Below are 21,008 nucleotides of genomic sequence, written 5' to 3' on the forward strand. Positions count from 1 at the left end.
CATACACCGACCACCCCATTCTAGTAGTTTGGACACTATATATCTTCCAACCTTTTTGAGCTACTGCCCCAACGACAATGGATTCTCCTGAACCTGATACGCCCAAGAGAAGCAAAGTATTAGGTATCTACTCATACTGCGAATACGCCGGTCTAGAATATTCAAGAGACGAGATATTCGACTTCGTCGGAATCAGCCACGACCAAGGCAATGAGGTTTTGGAATCCGGTCGCCCCCGAACAGGTCGAAGTAAGCCGACAACTTCAAAGAAACAGGAGGGTAACAAGAAGCCTCGTAAGGTATTCGAGTTGGATCCAGATGACATTTACCCACACATCGAAGGAGCGGAAGCCGAAAACACTTGACTCCTTGCCAACGTCTTCTTCATGCTTCTGGTTCCCGTGATGTCAAGGTCTCTGATCAAACGATTCGACGAAGCTTGGCTAAGCATAATATGCAAATACGCGTCTTGGGACGTAGGCAGGCTAAGCGTCGGAGAATGGAGGCCATGAGCAGTGCATGCCACGGACTGGAGGCCTACATGGAGCAAGTTTGCTCAGAAAGTACTGGGGGCTCTTGATGTTTTGTTACCACTACGAGGGTATCCTGTTGACGAAGGGTGGATGAAGATTGTATTTGACGCGTCACTGCTACAGTTCACAGCATGTATTTTACTTTTTCAAGAAACCATGGGAAATACAACTTCAGAACACCAGCGCGGACTTGCAAACAAAAATCGGATGTCAAGTGCTCAATTGCTCACACAGCCCACATGACAAATGCTTCGCAGGTCAATCCCCTTTAACAAAGTAGAGACAGGTTCTGACACATACGTTAACCAGATCAATACAAACATAAAGCACTTATACCACACAATGCTTATAGTCATCCACCAATCACTCCCTACTGCGGCCCAAGAACCACCATCTTGGAAGCACCAACCTCAGCTCCCTTATCCAGCGCCCCGTCCATCTTCTCCAACGGGTATGAAGCAATAACCTCCAGCCCCGCCGCCTTACCCAGCTTCAACACCCCGGTTTCCACCATCTTGACCAACGTCCGCACATGGTCTCGCTCATACATCCAAGATCCACGCACAGTAAGATCCTTAAACACCATCATAGCATGCGGCACAGGCAGCGTGGCGTCTCCCCGTCCACCCATGAGACACACGCGTCCATATCGTCTCAGAGCACCAATAGCCTGTCCCAAATACTCCGAGTCAGTCGCAGAAGGAGGACTGAAATCCACCACAACGTCAATCGAACCATGTGCGGCAATAGCCTCGGTGAGATTTTCCGTCTTTCCTGCAACAATAGTCTTCAGGCCGGGGTGATTGTTCTCCAATTCAGCCAGCTTTTCAGCATTTCGACTCACGGCAATGACGGTAGCGCCCATTGCGCGAGCAACGGCGACCACCGCACCGCTGAAGAGTCCCGTAGCGGGAGTGACGACAATGGTCTCACCGGCCGTCAAGTTGATTTTTCGTAGTCCCCCGTAAGCAACAGCCAGAGGACCGAAGAATACAAGATCCTCAGTCTTCAAGGCAAGTTGGCCCAGCAGACGGTTCTCATCCACAGCCCAGGTATTCTCCAACGGCATACGGACATACTCGGCCCAGCATCCGTCTCGCCAGTTATCACGAGTGAATTTCTTTGTCCTCTCGTCGATGCCGTCAAACGCACCGTGCAGAATGGCAACGTCCCCGTCGTCACGGGCACGCACAAACGGATCGAAGATGACCAGTTGTCCAGGACGACGAAACTCTGGCATCGTAGTATCGGGTCCGGGGGCAGCAACTCGACCTACACCATAGCCACCTGGGATATGGGGGTATGGTTGCTGAAACTGGAAGCCTCCAGCAGCGGCACTGCCTTTGATTATGTTTTTGGCATTGTTGTGTATCATTGCGTGGAGGACCTTAATGGTGATACTGCCTGGGTTGGGGTGAGGAGTCGGCACTGTGTCGACGGACGATTGGCCCGGACCGTGAAGCACGATGGCTTTCATGGTCGATGGAAGTTGTTGGTCTGTAGAAGTCATGGTGTAGGTTGATGTTGGAGATGTGAATCTTGCTGGTGATTGAACCGTAACATTTTGAATGATGAGGAGTTCATTTTATACAACATTTAACTCCTTTACACCGGAGTTAGTAGCGTGTCTCCGTAAAGAACGGCTGTAGAATATCATACTTGCAGGAATTTCTTATTCAGCAAGTGTAGAATGTTTGTCCGTTCGAGTTGACGAGCATAAATGCGTTGTCCTCTTCATTATGGATGTTATAGTTGGCAACCAATCATGGGTCAGAATGAATACGAAAGCAGGTTAGCGTCTGTTGCACCTTCCTTGTCCACGCTCATCTGGATCTCGCTGCATGTGGGGAGTTTGAGATCAACGACTCTTGGCTCCCGGATGCAATGCCCGACACCATCCCGGAACTGCCTTGTTCAACATCTTCTACTCACTTTGTTCTCTTACATGTATCCCCCTACAGGCTGCTCTCTTCCAACTGCGTCCATCGGACATCTTGAACTTTCCGATCCCCGTTAAGAAAAGACACATGAGCCCGGCGACATCGTCGACAGCAGTTCTAAACTCCGGATCCACCGAAACCATCGTCTGGTAAGCACTCATCATCATACATGTGCTAAATCTCCGACGGTACCACAACTCAACGCCATAACTGGACAAACCAGCCCTTCATTCCCCATGTCCTCCAGGAAACAGGACGACAAAAGTCCACCTGGTCAGGGACAAGCCGTTGCTCGCCAGCGAAAAGCCCACCGCAAATCTCGACTTGGTTGCGCCAACTGCAAGCTTCGGGGAGTAAAGGTAGGCGATTTCATACCCTGAGCCATCTTCACAAGCCTTTCAGGCACATTTACATGTCATTATACTCATGCTCATACCGTGCATCACAGTGCGACGAAGCCAAGCCCGCATGCCATCGCTGCCTCACATCCGGCTTCACATGTAACTACTCACGCTCAGCACCAGACCTGCAATTCTCACAAGCTGGCGTCTTCAAAGTCGATCTTGGTGCTCCAGTCGAAAAGCTCCCCAATCCAGGTTTGCACAAGAACATTCCGCTTGCGTTACCGGTAGCCGGTAAACTCGGTAGCTATGAGTTGTGCGCGAGTGACTTGAGAAACCTGGAGCATTTCCTCAACTCCACCGCTTCTACATTGGGCGGCGGACGAGGAGTGTACGATACGTGGTATAGTAAGGGAGTACTAGGGTTAAGTAATTCAGTAAGCTATATTCCCTGTCTTTTATGCATCAACGTCATCCTTATTAGCAGTAGCATTTGACTAACACACACAGTACCCTTTCCTACTACACATCTTCCTCGTCCTCTCACAACTTCACGACATGCACGAAAAGTCCATTAGCATGGACCAAGTTCCCCATCGCTCCCTTGCCTTCCACTGGTATCACGGCACTGCACTCTTCCATCAAATGCTCTCCAAAGCATCTGCCACACCGGTCCTCTCTTCATCCGAGCGCGACACCCTCTGGATATCGGCCGCCATGCTAGGTACCGCCGCATTCGCATACCTTGGTTCCCTCGACCCAAGTGAAGCATGGCCGCTCAAAGAACACTCCCCCTCAGATCTCGACTGGCTAAAGATGGGTCACGGCAAAAAGGTCGTTTGGAACATGGCCGACCCAACCCGCCCTGACAGTCTCTTCAGCAGAATGACTGCTTACCAAAGTCGGGATCCTCCACCTAGCGGATCATCTCCCATACGGCCGCATACTCTCCCTGTACTATTCTACTCTGTCTTCGACATTGGTCCGTCCTCTACTGCCCCGAATAACCCGTACCATGTTGCGGCAGCATTGATTTCCCAGCTTTTGCCTGTTGTACCTACCCCCTATAATGTTCACCACTTCTTGTCGTTTCTGAGTCAAATTGACGCTCGATATCAGGTACTCCTTCAGAAGAAGGATCCCCGTGCCATGATTCTATTATTGTACTGGATGGCGAAAATAGTCACATACCCCATGTGGTGGACTCGTCGGCGGACGCTGTACGAAGGACTGGCGATATGTATCTATATTGAACGGTATTGCGGTGATGACCCTGAGTTTATGCAGTTGATTGCTTATCCAAGGGCTGTTTTATCTGCCGTGTATTCTGGTGTCGAAGTCGAGAAAAGGGAGGACATTGTCCTGGACTTCAAGCCCTTGAAGGTACAATAGCTCTAGTCGTGTGAAACTTGCATGTGCTGAACTTATTCTCTCATGAAATACCACGCTGCATGTTTGGTGGACAGGAACAGGTGCAAACTACAAGTAGATATTAGAATACACTCTGTTTGAAACAATAAAACAAACTCGCTCCAAAGTGACTGCAAACACCATGACGCACTTCTCGTCTCAAAACGCCGCCATTGTAAAGACAGAAATCTTGTAATGTCAACCCATTCGCTGCTCCACCGTGTGTGAGCAAACACCGCATCCCATCGTACAAGCATCAAGCACTAACGCGAACCTCCTGTCCGGCGTGTGGCTTTCCTTCATCCTTCCCATCTTCCTCGTTCGTTGATTTCCCCATCAACGGCTGGTTCCAGTCATAGCCAACGGCCTTTACAATGCCCAGTCCTTTCGTTCTTCCTTCCCGGAAGAGCAGCCGGTCACCAGGCGCGAGGTACTCTGGCCGCTGAACAAACTGGAATGCCACAGTCGCCCTGTCCCCCGTTCGTATCAACTGTCTGTCTATGTCAATGATAGCACATGTTTGAGAGACAGGTCCAACGTGAAGCATAGCCTGGTACTTTTTCTTTATAGTCGTTGCGTGAGAGAGGATCAGTACTATTTGGACAATGAAAATTAGAACTTAATTCCTGGTGTCTCTGCGCTGGCTTGTGGTGTTTCTTACCTTCTGCAATAAATTCCCTGTGGACCTTGGGATTAGGCTCGCCCTCCACTTTGGGAAGCACAACCATGCCCTTTCGCACATCTTTCCGCTTCACTTTCTTCAACGCGAAAGATGCGGACTGACCTGCAACAGCGGCAGGGACGCCTATTCTTTTCCTCTGAATGGACCGGATAGCTGTGGGTGTAAATTGTCCCAAAGGGTCTGGCCCAATGAGGACATTATCGCCTTCGTGAATCACTCCGGACTTGACAATTCCTGAAACAACAGTTCCAATGTATGGCACCGAGAATGTGTCGTTAACATGAAACTCGAATGGCGCATCAGTATTGTACCGTCCGTGGTGAGGAAGAATATTCAAGAAAGTTCGCACGAGGTCCAGGTTCTCTCCTGTGACGTTGGAAACCTGAAATACTGGGCATATTCTGTGACTGACGAATTGAGTGGCCGTGTTGATGCACTGCTCCCGATTCTTGATAAAGGTTGGCACCTTGCGGGCTCCAGGGCTTCGCATAATCTTAGTGATCTGTGTAATTGTCTCCTCCAAGATGTTGGGAGGGCAAATGTCAATCTTGGTCACGACAACCATGACGGGCACGTTGAGCGCAAGGGCGATTCCCAGATGCTCTTTGCTCATTCCGACCAGTCCGTTGTTCGCAGCAACCATGAGCAAACAGTAATTAGGGCTGCTGGATAGCAGACCGAAAACCGTAGTTCTCAGGTATCTCTCATGGCCAGCCAAATCGCTGAAGGTGATGACTTTGGCGCTTCGTTTTCCGATGTCCTCCCACGACAGTTTCCCTGCAACGCGTTAATAAGAGCATCGTGTGTTGGTGGTCCCCAAGGCAAACCGATCGCTTACTTGCTGCAGTGTCGGACGTCACTACGTTTCCTACGCTGTCAAACCCCATAATCTCCATCCCAACAGAGCTGGTCCGGCCGGATTCGATTTCGTGCTTGTGACGGAAGAGATTCACTCGTGCCTTGCCTCTTCCATCATCCAAATCGCCCTTAACTAGCACTCCCAGCATAGAGCTCTTCCCAGCATCCACTAAGCGACAAAATGTCAGCACTCTTGTCACATCACCTTCAAGCATTTGGCATTTGGCAGCTCGACTTACCATTACCAACAACCGCTATTCTAGTTTCAATGACATCCTCAACATTAGTAGGGACCCGTCTTATTAGAATCTTTCCGTTGCATCCACTCTTGTCAGGCTCGTTGGCCGTGCTCTCCGCCTCGAACTTGCCACCGACGTTCTTGGTCAGAAGCAAGTCGCAGTCGGCTCCTGCAGCCTTTGCGGCCTTCACCAATCTCTCATACGCCGTGTTCCAGTCATCCAAGGACAGGTTCATGGAGTCTCCATTGTTCTCATAGCCCAGCTCGAAAACAGTCTCGCCCATACCCTCCTCAATGCGCTCGGTGATGACATCATGGAGTTTCTGGAACGTGTGGTCGTCTGTCCCAAGTACAAGGTCTCTTAGCGGTATCCTTGGCGCAGTATCCGCCAAGTCAAGATTGTCGAATAGTTCATCCAGTTCTTCATGGTGCTCTGCATTATTTGCATTAGATGTGGGGGCAACATCAGTCCGTCTTGATGCTGGGAAGCGAAGGTTCTGCTGTTGCTCCACGTATTCGGCGAAGTCGCTCAGGGCCTTTTAAGTGTGTAAGACCATGTGGTGATGATGATAATAGGATCGTTTTGTAGAAACTTACCGACTCCCCTTTGCGCTTCTCATGCGCGAGGGCTTTTATGTTCTTGTTGGACATGGCGATTCGCTGGATGTCAAAGCCAAGCAGGGTTGGTTACACCGATATTCGAAGTATCATTGGACTTGCTTTCTTTGTATTATTGGAAGAAGAAAAGGCAGCAAACTCAATAAAATTATAGAGGCTTCTTCGTCATATATATCGTGTACTAATGAGTAGATTCTGCCTTGGAAAGCTGCGCCACGGTCTCGGCCAGTTGACTCTTCGTTTCTTTTCTGAGGGGAGCTTGGGGAGTCATAGACAAGGTTAGGTCAGGCAGGCGCAGGGCAGATAGATACCTTGTCGCGGGGTGGACTGAGTTGCCTCCACAGAACCCGTCTTATCGATAAGAATTTTACTGGGGATGACGACCTGGCCACTTCCACACCCACGACAGCTCCACTGACAATGGGAGCTTGAGGCGAAATGCAATCGGATATGTGCATATGCACCATTGATGGGTAAAGTCGTATCTAGCCTTTATGGAAGTATGTTGACGATGAGCTGTGGTTCATGACACGGTTGACATTGAACACGGAACTAGATAAGAGTTTTAACATTTTTTTTTTTTCGGTTCTCTTACTCTAGCATAAAGTGTATTCTCTAGCCTAAATGTTCCCAATCAAATACACTTTTCACGCCATGCATAGGCGGAGTCTCACAGGTTCTGACTCATCCTTGCCATGTACAGGCCCAGCAAGTCGTGCCAAAGAGAGGCCATATCAGGGTGGAAGACTCCAGGCCCCTTGGATGCGAATTGATATTTGCATATTGGTTATTCGGCATTGAAGTGGCCATCATCAGTCGAGTATCGCCTACAACTCACGTCGTGTGAACCATCATGATTCAGTCTCAACGCCAGCTTAGGTTTGTGCATTGCATCCCAAGCCATCTCAGAAGGGAACTTGCGGTGATATTAAAACAACGCTATCTCCTATAGTTCACCATTAGCATGTAGTAGCAGTGGCTTCACACATCATCACACCATACCTCTGACAAAGAGCATTTCTGACTTGCGGTTGATTGTCTCATCATCCTCATCGGCAGCATAGATGGTCTCCTCCACCTCACCGAGTACCAAGTTGCAGTGACTGTCGTAGGCCTAAATTTGTTCAGCGCTATCCCAAGACGGCTTGCTTTACTTTTTCTGTATACTCACATGTAGCTTGCCCTTGAGCTCCCGGTCACCCCTCAGCTTGACAAAGACGACCTCATTCAACAGCAGCCTGACGAGGTCGAGGGGTTCGGAGACGTGACCGGTGTCGTCGCCAGTGTCCGCCATTTTGCGCGAAGGGGGCAGGGAACCTTATTCCCTTTGAAAAAGTGAAGGTATTTCTGGCCGCTGTCTTGTCGAAATTGGGCGGATTTGTTTGACGCGTAGCTTGAGCGATTGCGACGTTGAGATTGATGGGTCCTGGATTTCTGAAGCTGGTGGGGTGGAAAATCCTCGGTTACTTGCCGTTCGCTGTCCAGTGTGGTTGAAGTTGGCCAGAGGAGCACTGGGGCGATCGGGAGGCCACAGCGGGCCAAGTTATTGCAGCACGCTGGAAAGCTCCGGCGACCGGAATCTGACGACTGCCCAATATTGAACCCGACATAAAGAGTCAAATGCTCATCTCATGTCGGCAATAATCTTTTTTGAATGAACAGCTGCCATTTAAATCTCACGGCCAGAATCTGTCATCATAAAGCTCAAGGCATCCGAGCACAATGCGGCATCAACGTTCTCTCGTCAAAGCACATATCTAATCCACATAGACTGGGCGCACCTCGCCAAGACATGAAGGCTCAAAACAGAAAACGAGTCGGCCTTGGCATCTCATAATGGCGTCTCATGCTTCAATGTCACCAATGGCTTGTCAAGGGCAACAGCTCTGGTCTTATAAATGAGGCGGCGAGTAAAAACCTCAAAAGCAGACATTTCCCAATCTCAGAGACGAAAACCCGCCTCCTAATAATATGAGACGCATTGAAGAATAATATGGCCATGGCTTCCAACACCTCAGAGATCGATATGAACAACGGCGACGTTGCCCACACCCATGCGAGATATTTCAGAATCAACAGACGAAACTTCAGTGGCCATTACGATGTGGAAGAAATGGACGGCACACACCTTTTCTACGTCGACATGTGGTCACTCGGCTCAGGCAAGCCAGATCTTACCTTGCACCAGGGTCCCGACAACAAATCTCCCATTGTCGCTGTATCCCATATGCCAACCCTGGGATCAGATTACAAAATTGGCATTGGTGACCCCAACGAGCCCAATTCGATGCAATGGGACGACCTAGCAAAGGAGCGTCTGACACAATCAGGCTGGCGTTGGATAAAAACTCTGACGGACGGAGAGAGGGCTGGCTCGACTCTCAATCTCATGTGGAAACGAACCAAGAAGGTCACCGTTGACGGCATGACGGTGCAATCGATGAGTAGCCGGAATTACAAGTTGCAGGATTCAGACACGGGGAGCATTCTGGCCGTATTTACGGGCGACAGAACTTATCGGCGCTGCGGCGTTTTGCAGTTGAACGTTTCGTATGGGAGGCCATTTGATCTGTCGGTATTCACAACATGCCTCACTCTGTACGAAGAGGCCAGACGAGAGTCCCACCAGTCAGGAGGTGGTGGTTGAGACTTTGGCGATTGTTGAGTGCAAGTGGATAATTCTAGCAGCTGTGTGAGTTATTGCTAGTGTACGGAGTACAGAGAATCCAAATTGAAGATACAAAATCAAGGCCTTATGTAGAAACATCGCATTGAAAAATCATCGAGTCCACGTTGCAGCCAGATACGTGACATGGATGCTCTAATCGGGGCCTTGCCACAAACGCGGAGCCCCTGATTACCGCCTTCCAATGTTGGCAGGGGTGGAGCTGACATGGACCAGACAAAGTCTCTCAGAGCTCCGATCAGATACCCCAGATATCCACCTCGTTCGACGTCTCCATCCTGCCCGCACGACTCCAGAGCGTTTGTTTTGTCCGTCCCCAGGTCAATCGCTCGGTGAGGGATGCTGGTGGTATACGGAGTACACATTCAGGCATTGGAACAATGGCGTTGAGAAGGCCTCTCTGGCCAAAGTCGAGTCTGAATCGACTATGCACATCTCGAACTGACCTCAGTCCTCAAGCTGTGAGATGTGCCAATTCCAAGCTCCTCAGCAAACCGCGCCAACGACATCTGGCCACTCATGTGGCCACCGCAACCGCAACAGCTCCTCGCCAGCATCATTTCAACGAGTTTCTCCCACCCCGTGACCGCACAGAGCTCGACGATGTGTTGAGTGCGGTACAGAGCCAGAACCCGGACCTGCTGTACAAGGCCTTTCTCCAATGGACAGATATCCTTGGTAACCCGAGCTCACCATTGAGGGATGCAGCTATCGAACAGGCGCAGGAGCTTCCAGGGCCGTCATTCTCGGAGATCTTACGCAGCATTGATCCGTTGATAACGTCAAGAAAACACGATGTTGCACATGGGCTCAATCTAACCCAAGGTCAAACTCAGTTCACCGACACCAGCAAATGGGTTGATGAGTTTGGAGTGCGAGACCACCATCGCCAAGTACTTCGTGGCATGCAGATACTCATGGAAGTCCGAACTGGCTCACCATATGGCCTCACGCCAGCTGACTTTGAGGTGTTTTTGAGATGTGCCGGCGCCGCGGCGGATTATCAAGCTACCAAGAACTTTTGGGCCACCATGGCACCCCATGGTCTTCAGGATGCCCGTACTGCAAAAACGTGGACTGAATTCATCAAGTCTCGGTTTCTGATTGAACCAACCTACTATCAATTTGACCGATCACGCGTAGCCGTCATGGCTCGTGACTTGTACAGCAACCGACGCCCCCTGCCAATGGCCACACTAAAGCGCATGGACAACATGAGACACAGCATCAATGCTTTCAAAAGGGAGCCCTGGAACCGGAGACCAGACGAGTTGGATGAAGACATGCGGCGACTTCTCCGTCGCCGAATCGACTTCCGTGGCTACAAAGGCCACTGGGTTCGGGCGTTGTACTATGGCCGCGAAATGGACGAAGAGCTCCTCTGCGCCTCTCTCATTGCCTTTGCCCGATCCAGCTCCTTACATTCCATCAAGACACTCATTCTCGAAAACTACTACGGCATAAATATCGTGGAAGACGCCGAGTCAAGCCCCGGAAACCCTCAAATCTCAGGCGGAATCGACCTCCCTCCTCACTCACCCATCAAACCAACCGAGAAGCTCCTCAACGCCATCGTCGAGGCATTCGGGTCCATGTCCCACATCCCACTAGGCATGAAGCTCCTCGACTTTGTCTCGCAACGATACGACATCCCCATCCCCCACGAAACATGGTCCAACCTCCTCAACTGGACGTACCTCTGCGCCTCAAAGCCCTTCAAGCCCATGAGAAAGCTCCACGGCGACTTCCAATCCACCTTCACAACAGCCGCCGACGTCCGTGAAGTCTTCAACGTCATGACCTCGCCGCCATACAACATAACCCCCACTTTCGACAACTACGACATCTACATCAAGACGCTTATCGCGCAACGCTCATTTGGCCGCGCCCTCACCATCGTCAGAAACGACATCCTCCCCTTCTACGAAGCCGTCATCAACGACTACGAACTCGCCGTCCAAGATGAAATCCTCCAAAACGACCTCGGCCCCTCTCCGCAAGCCACCCATCGTCGCCACCAAGCCCAACTGTACAAGGACCACATCCACCACCGCATATCAAGCTGGTTCGACAAGCTCCTCAAAACTGCCTCCGCAAACAAGGGCCACCGCGACGGAGCCGTCATGAAGACCATGATCCCCAACCTCGTCGTCGAATTCGCCGACTTCTTCCCCCACCAGATTCGATACCGCACCGCCCAGGGCGTCGTGCAGATCGACCGTCCGGAGGCAACCCGTCGGTTTGAGTGGGTTCGACGCTGGCGAGAGACCCTGCCCCAGAAAAAGGCTGGTATTCATGCTCGAGGGAAGCAAGGCTCCGATGAGCCGGATTTTGCGTACCCCATGGTACCTACCTTGAGGTTGCTGGAGTGGCAGCGTAGACCACGGAGGAGAATGGACAATCTGGGAAGGGCACCCAAGGATGCGGAATCGAGGAGCTGGTGGGATCGGTTGGAGGAGGAGCTCGTCTTGTAACATTATTGTGTACATACTGCATTTGGGGCATAAGCATGGCTTAAATTGCAGTAGGATTATCAACTGCCCAGCATGAGTGGAGTTCCAAGTCTCCATGTCTACCATAATTTATATCACATGCAATATTGTACTCTTAATTATAAGTGTTCCAATTTATATTGTGGTATAGAAGCAATTCATAATCGTCATTAAACATGTATACTCATTTGCCGTTTTATCCGCCATGCCTGCATTGCAAAAAACAGCTTCGCTGCTACACCGGGTATCGCATCGCAACAAATAGCCAGAAACAAAATGTACCCGAGGATTCCCACTATGACACTACGCTCATGCTGCATCTTTCTCTAGCGTACATGCTTGCCAGCATTTCTCAAACAGTGCTGGTATATCCGGAATATGCATCTCTTTTCATACATGGTTCTGTAGTTCCCAAAAGGTCGTGTACACGTTGAAACAAGAACAAACAAAAACAGGAATTGCAAGAAAGAATATAAAAAAAAGTTGTGTCAGCGGCGTATAAGTTTTGAATATGTCGTGTGTAAAATCAATATTTCACGCGGGCTCCACGTTTGACTGCAGTCGACAACATCGCGGTGCTGGTGAAGTGAATTCAAAAATCGCGATTAGAACCCAACTGCCGCTTCTGCTAGGACACCAAGCAAACTTGCCGCGGCGCCACCAATGCTCACGGCACCGATTGTTTCACCCCAGGTTTTCCTCCTCATATGCCTCTCATCCCTGCGGTCCCTCCGGCGACCTTGCTCATTGCGATTTGGGTATCTGTGACGGTCATCATCTCCCCGCCTGTCATCTCGTCTGCCATTGTCGCGGTAGTCACGGTTTCTCCGGGAGCCATTTTCTCTTCTTCTGTCGTAATCATCATCATATGATCTCGAGGCCTTGATATCTACTTCATGGGGTTCGGGGTCGAATCGTACATGGTTCTCGTTCTTGTTTTTCAGGATTGGCTTCGGCTTCACGGTACTCGATGGGGACGTCTTATCCTTGTTGGGTGGGCTGACAATGTAAGGGTAGCTTTTGGTGCCTCGTACAGACGTCTTATCATCATCATAGTCGGTGACGTCGCTCTCATCCCACAAAACACTCTCGTCGTCATTATCATCACGGCTGCTCTTTGAGTCGGCCCGGTCCCGCGGATTGTAGGCATCTTGAGAACCCTTTGGCGGATACCTTCCTGATCGAGCAGCACGACAGTCTGCGCTCTGTCTGGCATAGTCCGCAATTTGTTCTCGTGAGAGTCTCCCAAGGATGGCCACGTACTCTGGTCTTGCTTCGTAACGCACACCGGCGCGTTGTAGCACTTCCGGACTTACAAGAGACCTCCTGATTCTTGTCCAAGTTGCGTCCATGGGAATATCTTTGCCATATCTATCAGGTGCCAAGCGGGTCATGGTCCTCGGGCTTAATGCAAACATGTTTGGTTGCGCTCCAGGGGCCGGTGGATATCCCGGCTGCAAGTAACCGACATTTGGAGATCCGCCTGCAGAGTGCGGGAGGTTGGCTTGTCCGGCTGCCATATGAGGCGGTGGCCAGCTTCCCGACATACCAGACGGTAGCAAGCCTGGACTACTTCTCATGGTTGGGGCTCCAAGATGCGAGGTGGAAGGCTGCAACTGCATCCCTGCCATGCCTGCATTGATGCTGTCCATGGCTATCAAATCTTTGGTTGAGATAAGGGCAAGAGAGTCATTTGTATCTCCCGACCCGTCATCAGAAGAAAATGAGCGGTTCTCATTGCCGTATGCGCTGGCAATGGGTGCGTGATCGGGCATGCGCCGCTCCTGTTTGATGCTAGGAAAACACTTCTCATTGTCAACATACGATGGGTATAGCTCTTTTGGGGAGAGAGGCTCCTTGGGTGGGAGAGGCGGCGGTGTGCTCATGGCTTCGTGCTCAAGCAACCCCCTTACTGTAGGTGGAGGTCCCCCAGTAGCAGGTGACATGGACTGAAGCTCGCGAATGTAAGCCCGGAGGACATCCTGCGATTTCATCATGGATTAGCAACACGCCAAGGGGCAACATGAGAGGGTAATTCACTGGGCACCGGGCTAAAACTAACCTTATGTTGACGTAGAACTTGAGGGGAGAATCCCTCCATCTCAAGTTCCGACTTAAACTCTTGCCACATTCGATCCTCATCATCGACGATGCCACCGCTTGTATCCCAACGACGGAACAATCTCGCAGCGATGTTGTCCACCTTGTCCTTAATCCCTTCCAAATTCGACTCATTCCCGTGAGTAACGACCTCGGGCGCATTATTCGCTGGATTGTGAAGTTGCACCGTATCAAGGAACATGTCCACACTAGTCGTCTCACTGGCAAGGCGAGAGCGCACTGTAGCGATTCGATCCGTCAAGCCATCTGATTCCCGGCCGCCAGCAGCATCGAACTTTTCTAGAACTGTCTCGAGCTGCTTGAGAGCAAAGTCGCAGTCCTCGACGATGGGTCGGACCTGGCGAGCATACACAGAGGCATCAGCACTTCTCAGCAAGGAGTCGGGATCAGCAGCTTCCACCCGCAGATGTCGTAAGGCAAGGTGAAGTCTGCGGACAGTGGCAGAGACTTCAGTGAAAAGTGGTGATGAGCAGGTCTTGACTCGGACAAAGAGAGTTTTGGCAAAGGCATCGACTGCATCGATGTGCTCAAGCGCTGTGCCGCCGCTCATGGCTGGGTGCCTGGAGGACAGGTTCGTGTAAGTGGTTGCTGAATGTTCCCCCAGAGCCGATGCGATTTGATCACCGTCTGGGGCAGAAATGGAAAGGAAATATCGAAAGTTCAGAGAGGGTGGAAATTTGGTTCCTCGGCAAAGACTGCTTTCTCCCAATAACAATACCACTCGTCCTTGGATAAGTATACGTAAGAGCTAATCCGAGTCCTCGTGATGACCGTGTGGGTACGTCACAGTGGTTTGTAATGGATGTGGTCTTTGCGACTCGTTGGTCGAAGTATCAGCCGATGCGAAACGTATCGATGTGGCCAGTGTAGTAGTTTGTCCGACAGAGATCCGAAATTGGTGAGGATGGTTTAAAGATAATTTTAAACTCGCAACGAAAGATGTGGCAGAGAAAGGGAGAAATAGCACATGCTGGGAAGGGATTTGTGGCCTCATTGGAAAGCCTGTGTCTCTGCCCAGCTCCCACAACACTCAAAACAGGTACCTGATGGGATGGCCACAGGAACCGGAGAACGGTAACGGGGGGCATGAGCGAATGCTGCGTGATGGATGCGAGACAAGGCTGCCACCCACACCTTTTTGCAACCATTGACCATTCTCTTTGCCAATGTCAGTCATGCCCTCCATCCTCCACATCTTCCTGCGCCGCTCCCTCAGAGCTACTGTAATAGCGTCAACATGGTGTGTCTCACGGCGGCGATGGCTCAACCACGGTGCAGCAACCAAGCATGCACATCTTCCAGAGATCCCCAACACCAGCCGCCCTCTCACAGCAGACATGACTGCCACAGATGCCGCCACCCTTGTCACCCCTGTAGTGAACGGTTCTGGGGCTGGTTGTTCTGGAGAGACCCGCTCAGAAACAAAAGGCTTGGCTCTCGAAGACCATCCGAACTGTGATGGGCTGGCCTGGTGACGTCGACCACAATCTAGATGGCACCGAGGGGATATCATCGTCATTGGCTCATTTCACAGCGCAGGGCTGATCAACCAGCGCCAGTGCTGCACGTGTCATAATCCTGTTGTGCTCGGTCTTGGAGGGTCTTGTGGTTCTGACAATCCCCCATGGTTCCACTGGCGCGGATGACTTTGTTCTGAGTTTGCTTCTTCATTTTGTTGCTCAGTACTGGCTAGTGTCGGTTTCAGCACCGGGGACATGGCTTGAATCTGAGGCTTACCGGACATTCGGTTCATGATGCTATGGGCGACAGATCGCAGTCGACATGTCGCGCGTTTTGCCGACGAGGTGAGACGAGTTGGAGCTGAACATGAAGCCAGCTGCGGCCAGTTTGGTCAACCCACTTTCACATCAACAGCCAAAGACCAAGAATTGCCAGTAGAGGCAGGAGCGACCGAGGAAACACAACAGAACCAGACGTCATGCCTGCCTCACAAGTACCTTGGTACCTAAACGGCCGCCCACCCCACTTCCCGCCTTGTACTCCGTAGTTCAGTCCACACCCGAAAAGACAATGCGCGCCAGGCCCGACCCAAAGCACTTGCCCTCTGGATATGTGCTCAGGGTCCTTCCGTACGAGCCAACATACTTTTGGCAGGAACTAGATCTCTTTTTCGTTTGCCTCTCGTCAATCTTCTGAAAATTTTGTCCACCGAGATGCTGCAACAATGGGTCTTTCGTGTTCGACCTTGCCATCGTCCTCGTACTCGGTCCAAGCGCTGACCGGTGTTACTATCAAATTGCATGGCTGACCCTTTTCGCATCTAGTCATTTGGGGCTGTGCGGCACCATCGGGCTCGGCCGCCGCCCATAAATCAGCCACTTTCAACTATGACGGCCCATTTGTCCAGGCCCACGCAGACCTAGATGTTTCTTTTTCCCTTCAGCTAAGCTCGAGACAGATCCATTGCTGTCATGTATCCATTGATGAGTCGTTCATTTGCCCATACAGGTCTGTGCCTCCTGTTGATGCATCAGGGCCTGGCTAGCTGCATGTTACCTTGAGCATCTTCCCTCTTTTATTCTTTTCTGGTCGCCGGTGCGAATACATCCAGAACTTGCATTTGCGCCACCTTGGAATTCACTGTGGCTTCAAGTGTCTGGTGTGTTGCAGTCGGTTTTCCAGACCTTTGGCCCGAGACGCCTCTCCTCGGCCTTGAACTAACAAATATTGAACTTTAGATCTATTGCTTCGGTAGCTGGCGACCATCATTCAGGCGGGCACCCTATCCGACGAGGCTTAGTTATCGTCAAGTCTTCCACAACCTCTGCCAGCGCCACAATGCCCGTCTGACTGGTTCACTTCCGCAGAGCCGCACAACTCAGTCATCCTTTGTTCCCCCATACCCCTGCAGTCCGTCCATGCCATCTGCGGAGTACTGCAGACTGCAAAATTTGGTTGGATGGCGGTTTAGGCAGCCAGAAATGGTGGTGAGCAACCTGAAGCTGCACCCACTTCTCTTGTTTAGCCACCTTGAAGTTGCAAAGCTGCACCGCAGCCCAAGGCTCTCAGCAAGCCAGACTTTGCTCTCCGCGCCCGGTTTCGAAGTTCCTTAACTCCGTAGTGACAGAGCCTGTGAAGTGAGACACATGCTTCGAGAATCCGAACGGCCTTCCAGTCTTTCTTCCTTAGCTGCTGCGCCTCTCTGCGAGCCATGAACCACGGGATCGGATCCCATAGCCGGCCAAAGCTAGTGAAATGTCGCACCTACGGCACGGTGATAATAATTGGTTGGCAATATCCAAACAAACCACGATTTGAGTGTCCTCAGCAGTCACCGTTGAACACCAGATGAAGACTATGAAATGATGCTGTGTGGAAGTGATCGATAGTAACACGCAGAGCACAGACTCTGCGGAACACAGCTTGTGACAAGGCGTTCGATAACCGCCGACTCTCGAGAATGCAAGCACAGGACAAAGGACGTCACCCCGCCATCATTTTCTTGACTAGCCCGCAGATCAGCCTCTAAGTGGCATCGCATATGTGACTCTGTTCGCCTCACTTAACCATTCAGGCCGAGGTTGGAGTTTCGCCGTCGTAACCAGTATGACAAACTCTCATCGTCCCCGGATGAAACGGGCTACTGGCAAAGACGTTTAGCACACCAAGCTTCGTGGTTCATCATATCACAAGTCAAGGTACAGGATCTTTTCTTTCTCAGTCATAGTAGCCAGGCCGGGAATACATCTTGGCATTCGCGATGTAGTCGCGTAGTCGGACTCAGATATATGTAGCTTGGTATATGAATGTACAAAACTAAACCAATGCAAAACACCCTGAACGCCTCCTTGGGCATATTCAACCCAAGATGTATGCAACTGACCTCCCCGTACCATCATTTATTCTTTCCGATTGCATCAGCCGTCAGCTTGACGCGCTCCGCATCCTTGCCTCGAACACCATTGCTCGACAATGGGACTGATTCCTGCAGTATTCTCAGCCGCACTGGATAACACGGTGAATAATACAATTGCCTTCCTTGATTTAGTTGCGACCAGGAGACGCTATCATGTATATCCACCCTTGGCGTTTGTTTCAAAAACTCTCTCATGCGGCTCAAATAGCCAGCTTCTCAAGCGAATATGCCTCCACCTTTTGACTGATCAAATGTCCGGTTTCTCGCGAGCTGCGATGGACAACCTCTCCGCCAGACACCACCTTCTCCTTCGTAGGTATCAACTTAGTCTTCAAACCGAGCGGCAGAAGTCGAGAATCCTTGCCGTCCAGTTGTAAAGAAATGGGTTTATTCACATTCCAGGCCTGACGAGCTGCCCAGCTCTTTTCTGCTGTGAACCCGTACCGTACAGCCTCGCCAACGAGGCCATTGAGTAATACAGATTCCTCCACTCCTTCCAGGGCTGCAGAAACCTCAAGCTTAAGGGCGGTCAAAAAGTCGCCGGATTCGGATTTGTCTGCCCACGACATAGCGTCGTTGAACAGCCATCCTCCAGCACCAACTGCATCCAGGCATCGCCCAAGAAGGTCAGCGATGAGAGCAATGACGCCATCTGGCGGAGGATCGTTGCCATCAGTATCAAAATTCGTGGGATCAATGTACAAAGTTGTCCATGCCCCACGGACCAGCTCGACTCTCAGTAAATGGATGAAGGCGAGCAACTCCTCGGTTGGAATCGTAGCACGAAGCGCCTTGACAGTTGCAATGGCAGGGATACACCATAGCTTTGTGAATGCCAGAGTCAGCCCACGGGACCGGCTGCTTGATTCATCTCCCAAATAATGCTCAGTAATGGCAATCTCTCGCTCAAGATCATCAAGGTCCATTTCCTCGGCGTCTCCTCCACCTTGAGCACCATTTGTCAATAATTTCAACTGATTTAGCTTGTTAGCATCTGGCAGCAAGTCCATGCTCAGCATCAAGCTTCTAATTGCGAGCAAAATCTCTACTTCGCCCAACTTGGTCGATTGTAAGTAGTTAAGCAACAAAGTCATGGACGGGTCTGCATCAGTGAGGCTAAGGATCAAGTCGGTCGCAATGTCTTTGACCTCCAAAACATCCACAGTGAGCTCATCCCGGAAAGCCGACATGAGATTGGACACCGTCAAGTGACCTGCTACAACGAGATAGGTTGTAACATTGCTATCTGGGAGAGCCAGTTGTAGTTTTGGCTTTTGCTCGTCAGACGCGGCCATATCCACAGAAAAAACTTGGCTTATAGCATATATCACCCATCGTCGGTCAACCGGGGGGTATGATCCAGTGTCTGTTTGCCATTTCCACTCAGGTATTTCTTGAGCCACATCGGCGGTCACCTCTCCATTTGATGTGGTGGAATCGCTCTGGATCTTCAAGCCGAACTTGCTGCGGAGGAGGTCTTCCCATCTTTCCAGGTCATTATTAGCGAGCAATTGGTCTGCCATTGTGATATCATTGTGAAATGACGCCATGTATTCTTCCGTCATACTTCCAGGGACAAGACGTGAGAATTCCGAAGACGAAGGGTCGCCTTTCAATCGCTTTGCTCGCATTGAGAAAGATGCGCCTTTGCCGATCGAGTCGATCAATAATCCCTCCTTGCGTCGCTTCCCGTGATGCTGGGGAGGTTCCACATGAATGGACACAAGCACATTATCAACCAAGCCAACCACTAGGTCTTGGCTGCGAAAATGAGTGATCAATTGGCAAGATCTACCTTGTGGTCCTTCTGCAGGTAGCTCAGACAAATCCAAGTCGGCCCTGCCATGAACCGAGCGGAAATGATGGTTGTACAATATCATTGAATCTGAGGATGCGGATAGAAGGAATGGTCTAGAGAGTCGAGCAAACGACTGCGCGCCGGTCATTTGAATAGAAGACTTCTGTTTTGGAACAGCGCCAGTGATGTCATATACACTTAGCGATCCGCTTGATAGAACGGTGAGGAGACCTGAATGTATGTCAACCTCGAAGGTTGGTGTTTCGTCTTGGGAGAAGGACTCCGCTGGAAGAGGGCTGATATCCAGAGGAATGAGTTTCTGCAAATCGGATGAAGGAGCAGATCCGGCCTGCATAGCAGCTAAAACCAAAAGATGGCGGGTTGACTGTCCTTGAGCAATGGTTTTGACAGCCACGAAGACGAGCGATGGGTCGGCGTCGAGGGCCCGGGGTAGAGCGCTGAATATCTCGAGCCTGCTTTTGAACACTCCTTCTCGGAAGTCCGTCACACTTCCGGACGAAACATATTCCACCTGCAAACTCTCAATAGTTCCGGCAAGGGCATCTTGGACGGCCGTCTTGGATGGAGCCGACCATTGGAGCCGAAGATCTTCGCCTGACAAATAAGAGACTTGCCCGTCTTCACAGATAGCTACAATATCGCCAGCTGTGTCTCCTGACGAGAGAGTTGAGGAAGATCCAGTAATATGCCGAACTGGAGATGCTCGCAAAGTCTGAGAAGTTGTTGTCGAAGTAGTCTTGCCATCTGGATGCACGACATCCCTGAAAAGTGTAATTTTGTACGCCTTGGCATCTCTTGTGGCAATATACGTATAGCGATAAACATCGTTGCTACCTGACCGTCGTAGTCTGATCGAGTACGGAGCGCAAGTAAAGGATTCTTGCGGTGGGATAGGATACGACGTGATTAGTCGGGATGCAGGAACCTATCCCAATTGTCAGTTTCGCCTGCAGCTATAAATATTTTTGAAAGATTTAGGGCGCACATACATCGTATATACTAGCCGTCTCTCCATCAACGCCAACGGCTAACTCCATGCGCTTCTTCTTCTTCTGGCCATTTCGAAGACCGTAGACTTCTCGAGCAACAATACGTCCATCAGTGTGGTCCAACGGACGGGGTAACGCCGCCAGCACATATGGACGATGAATTTTATATTCGGATGCCATTGTCAAACTTGGCTCCCACTTGACAGTAGAGCTTTGTTTTTCCAATGGTCAAAAGGTATCCGGTGGCAGGTCTAGACGACACTGATGCTGCAATCCATATCAATGGTGAACCAAGCAAAAAAAAAATTATTGGGAGCGGCCCGATGCAAAAATCCGGTAGTGGGGCTTGATAGGCTGAGAATGGTCAACTGGTGTGAGTGGTGGGGTCACACTGCGGCAAGTCC

The 21,008-nt window shown here is 50.8% G+C and overlaps 8 protein-coding genes across 8 annotated transcripts; 3 read left to right on the forward strand and 5 right to left on the reverse strand.

Moving 5' to 3' along the window:
* Positions 1 to 903: 903 nt before the first annotated feature.
* Positions 904 to 2,043, reverse strand: VFPPC_01181 (isopropanol dehydrogenase; the record flags this gene model as incomplete). The annotated part of the gene is made up of 1 exon (XM_018281054.1): positions 904 to 2,043. The coding sequence occupies one exon, from the start codon at positions 2,041 to 2,043 to the stop codon at positions 904 to 906; it is 1,140 nt and encodes a 379-aa protein (XP_018149565.1).
* A 666-nt stretch (positions 2,044 to 2,709) lies between these two features.
* Positions 2,710 to 4,206, forward strand: VFPPC_01182 (transcription factor cys6 protein; the record flags this gene model as incomplete). Its single annotated transcript, XM_018281055.1, has 3 exons — positions 2,710 to 2,832; positions 2,922 to 3,251; positions 3,325 to 4,206. The coding sequence occupies 3 exons, from the start codon at positions 2,710 to 2,712 to the stop codon at positions 4,204 to 4,206; spliced, it is 1,335 nt and encodes a 444-aa protein (XP_018149566.1).
* Positions 4,207 to 4,480: 274 nt separating this feature from the next.
* Positions 4,481 to 6,653, reverse strand: VFPPC_01183 (GTP-binding protein 1; the record flags this gene model as incomplete). Its single annotated transcript, XM_018281056.1, has 5 exons — positions 4,481 to 4,818; positions 4,886 to 5,683; positions 5,745 to 5,933; positions 6,004 to 6,538; positions 6,600 to 6,653. 5 exons carry the CDS (start codon positions 6,651 to 6,653, stop codon positions 4,481 to 4,483), a joined length of 1,914 nt encoding a protein of 637 aa, XP_018149567.1.
* An 872-nt stretch (positions 6,654 to 7,525) lies between these two features.
* On the reverse strand, positions 7,526 to 7,914 carry VFPPC_13019 (Sm ribonucleoprotein (LSM)-related domain-containing protein; the record flags this gene model as incomplete). Its single annotated transcript, XM_018290796.1, has 3 exons — positions 7,526 to 7,566; positions 7,623 to 7,734; positions 7,792 to 7,914. 3 exons carry the CDS (start codon positions 7,912 to 7,914, stop codon positions 7,526 to 7,528), a joined length of 276 nt encoding a protein of 91 aa, XP_018149568.1.
* Positions 7,915 to 8,619: 705 nt separating this feature from the next.
* On the forward strand, positions 8,620 to 9,267 carry VFPPC_01184 (hypothetical protein; the record flags this gene model as incomplete). Its single annotated transcript, XM_018281057.1, has 1 exon — positions 8,620 to 9,267. The coding sequence occupies one exon, from the start codon at positions 8,620 to 8,622 to the stop codon at positions 9,265 to 9,267; it is 648 nt and encodes a 215-aa protein (XP_018149569.1).
* A 419-nt stretch (positions 9,268 to 9,686) lies between these two features.
* On the forward strand, positions 9,687 to 11,780 carry VFPPC_01185 (mitochondrial ATPase expression domain-containing protein; the record flags this gene model as incomplete). Its single annotated transcript, XM_018281058.1, has 1 exon — positions 9,687 to 11,780. The coding sequence occupies one exon, from the start codon at positions 9,687 to 9,689 to the stop codon at positions 11,778 to 11,780; it is 2,094 nt and encodes a 697-aa protein (XP_018149570.1).
* Positions 11,781 to 12,403: 623 nt separating this feature from the next.
* Positions 12,404 to 14,469, reverse strand: VFPPC_01186 (hypothetical protein; the record flags this gene model as incomplete). The annotated part of the gene is made up of 2 exons (XM_018281059.1): positions 12,404 to 13,780; positions 13,861 to 14,469. 2 exons carry the CDS (start codon positions 14,467 to 14,469, stop codon positions 12,404 to 12,406), a joined length of 1,986 nt encoding a protein of 661 aa, XP_018149571.1.
* Positions 14,470 to 17,996: 3,527 nt separating this feature from the next.
* VFPPC_01187 (hypothetical protein) lies at positions 17,997 to 20,784 on the reverse strand (the record flags this gene model as incomplete). Its single annotated transcript, XM_018281060.1, has 2 exons — positions 17,997 to 20,540; positions 20,605 to 20,784. The coding sequence occupies 2 exons, from the start codon at positions 20,782 to 20,784 to the stop codon at positions 17,997 to 17,999; spliced, it is 2,724 nt and encodes a 907-aa protein (XP_018149572.1).
* Positions 20,785 to 21,008: the final 224 nt, after the last annotated feature.

This window comes from Pochonia chlamydosporia, chromosome 1 (assembly GCF_001653235.2).
Source record: "Pochonia chlamydosporia 170 chromosome 1, whole genome shotgun sequence".
NCBI lineage: Eukaryota > Fungi > Ascomycota > Sordariomycetes > Hypocreales > Clavicipitaceae > Pochonia > Pochonia chlamydosporia.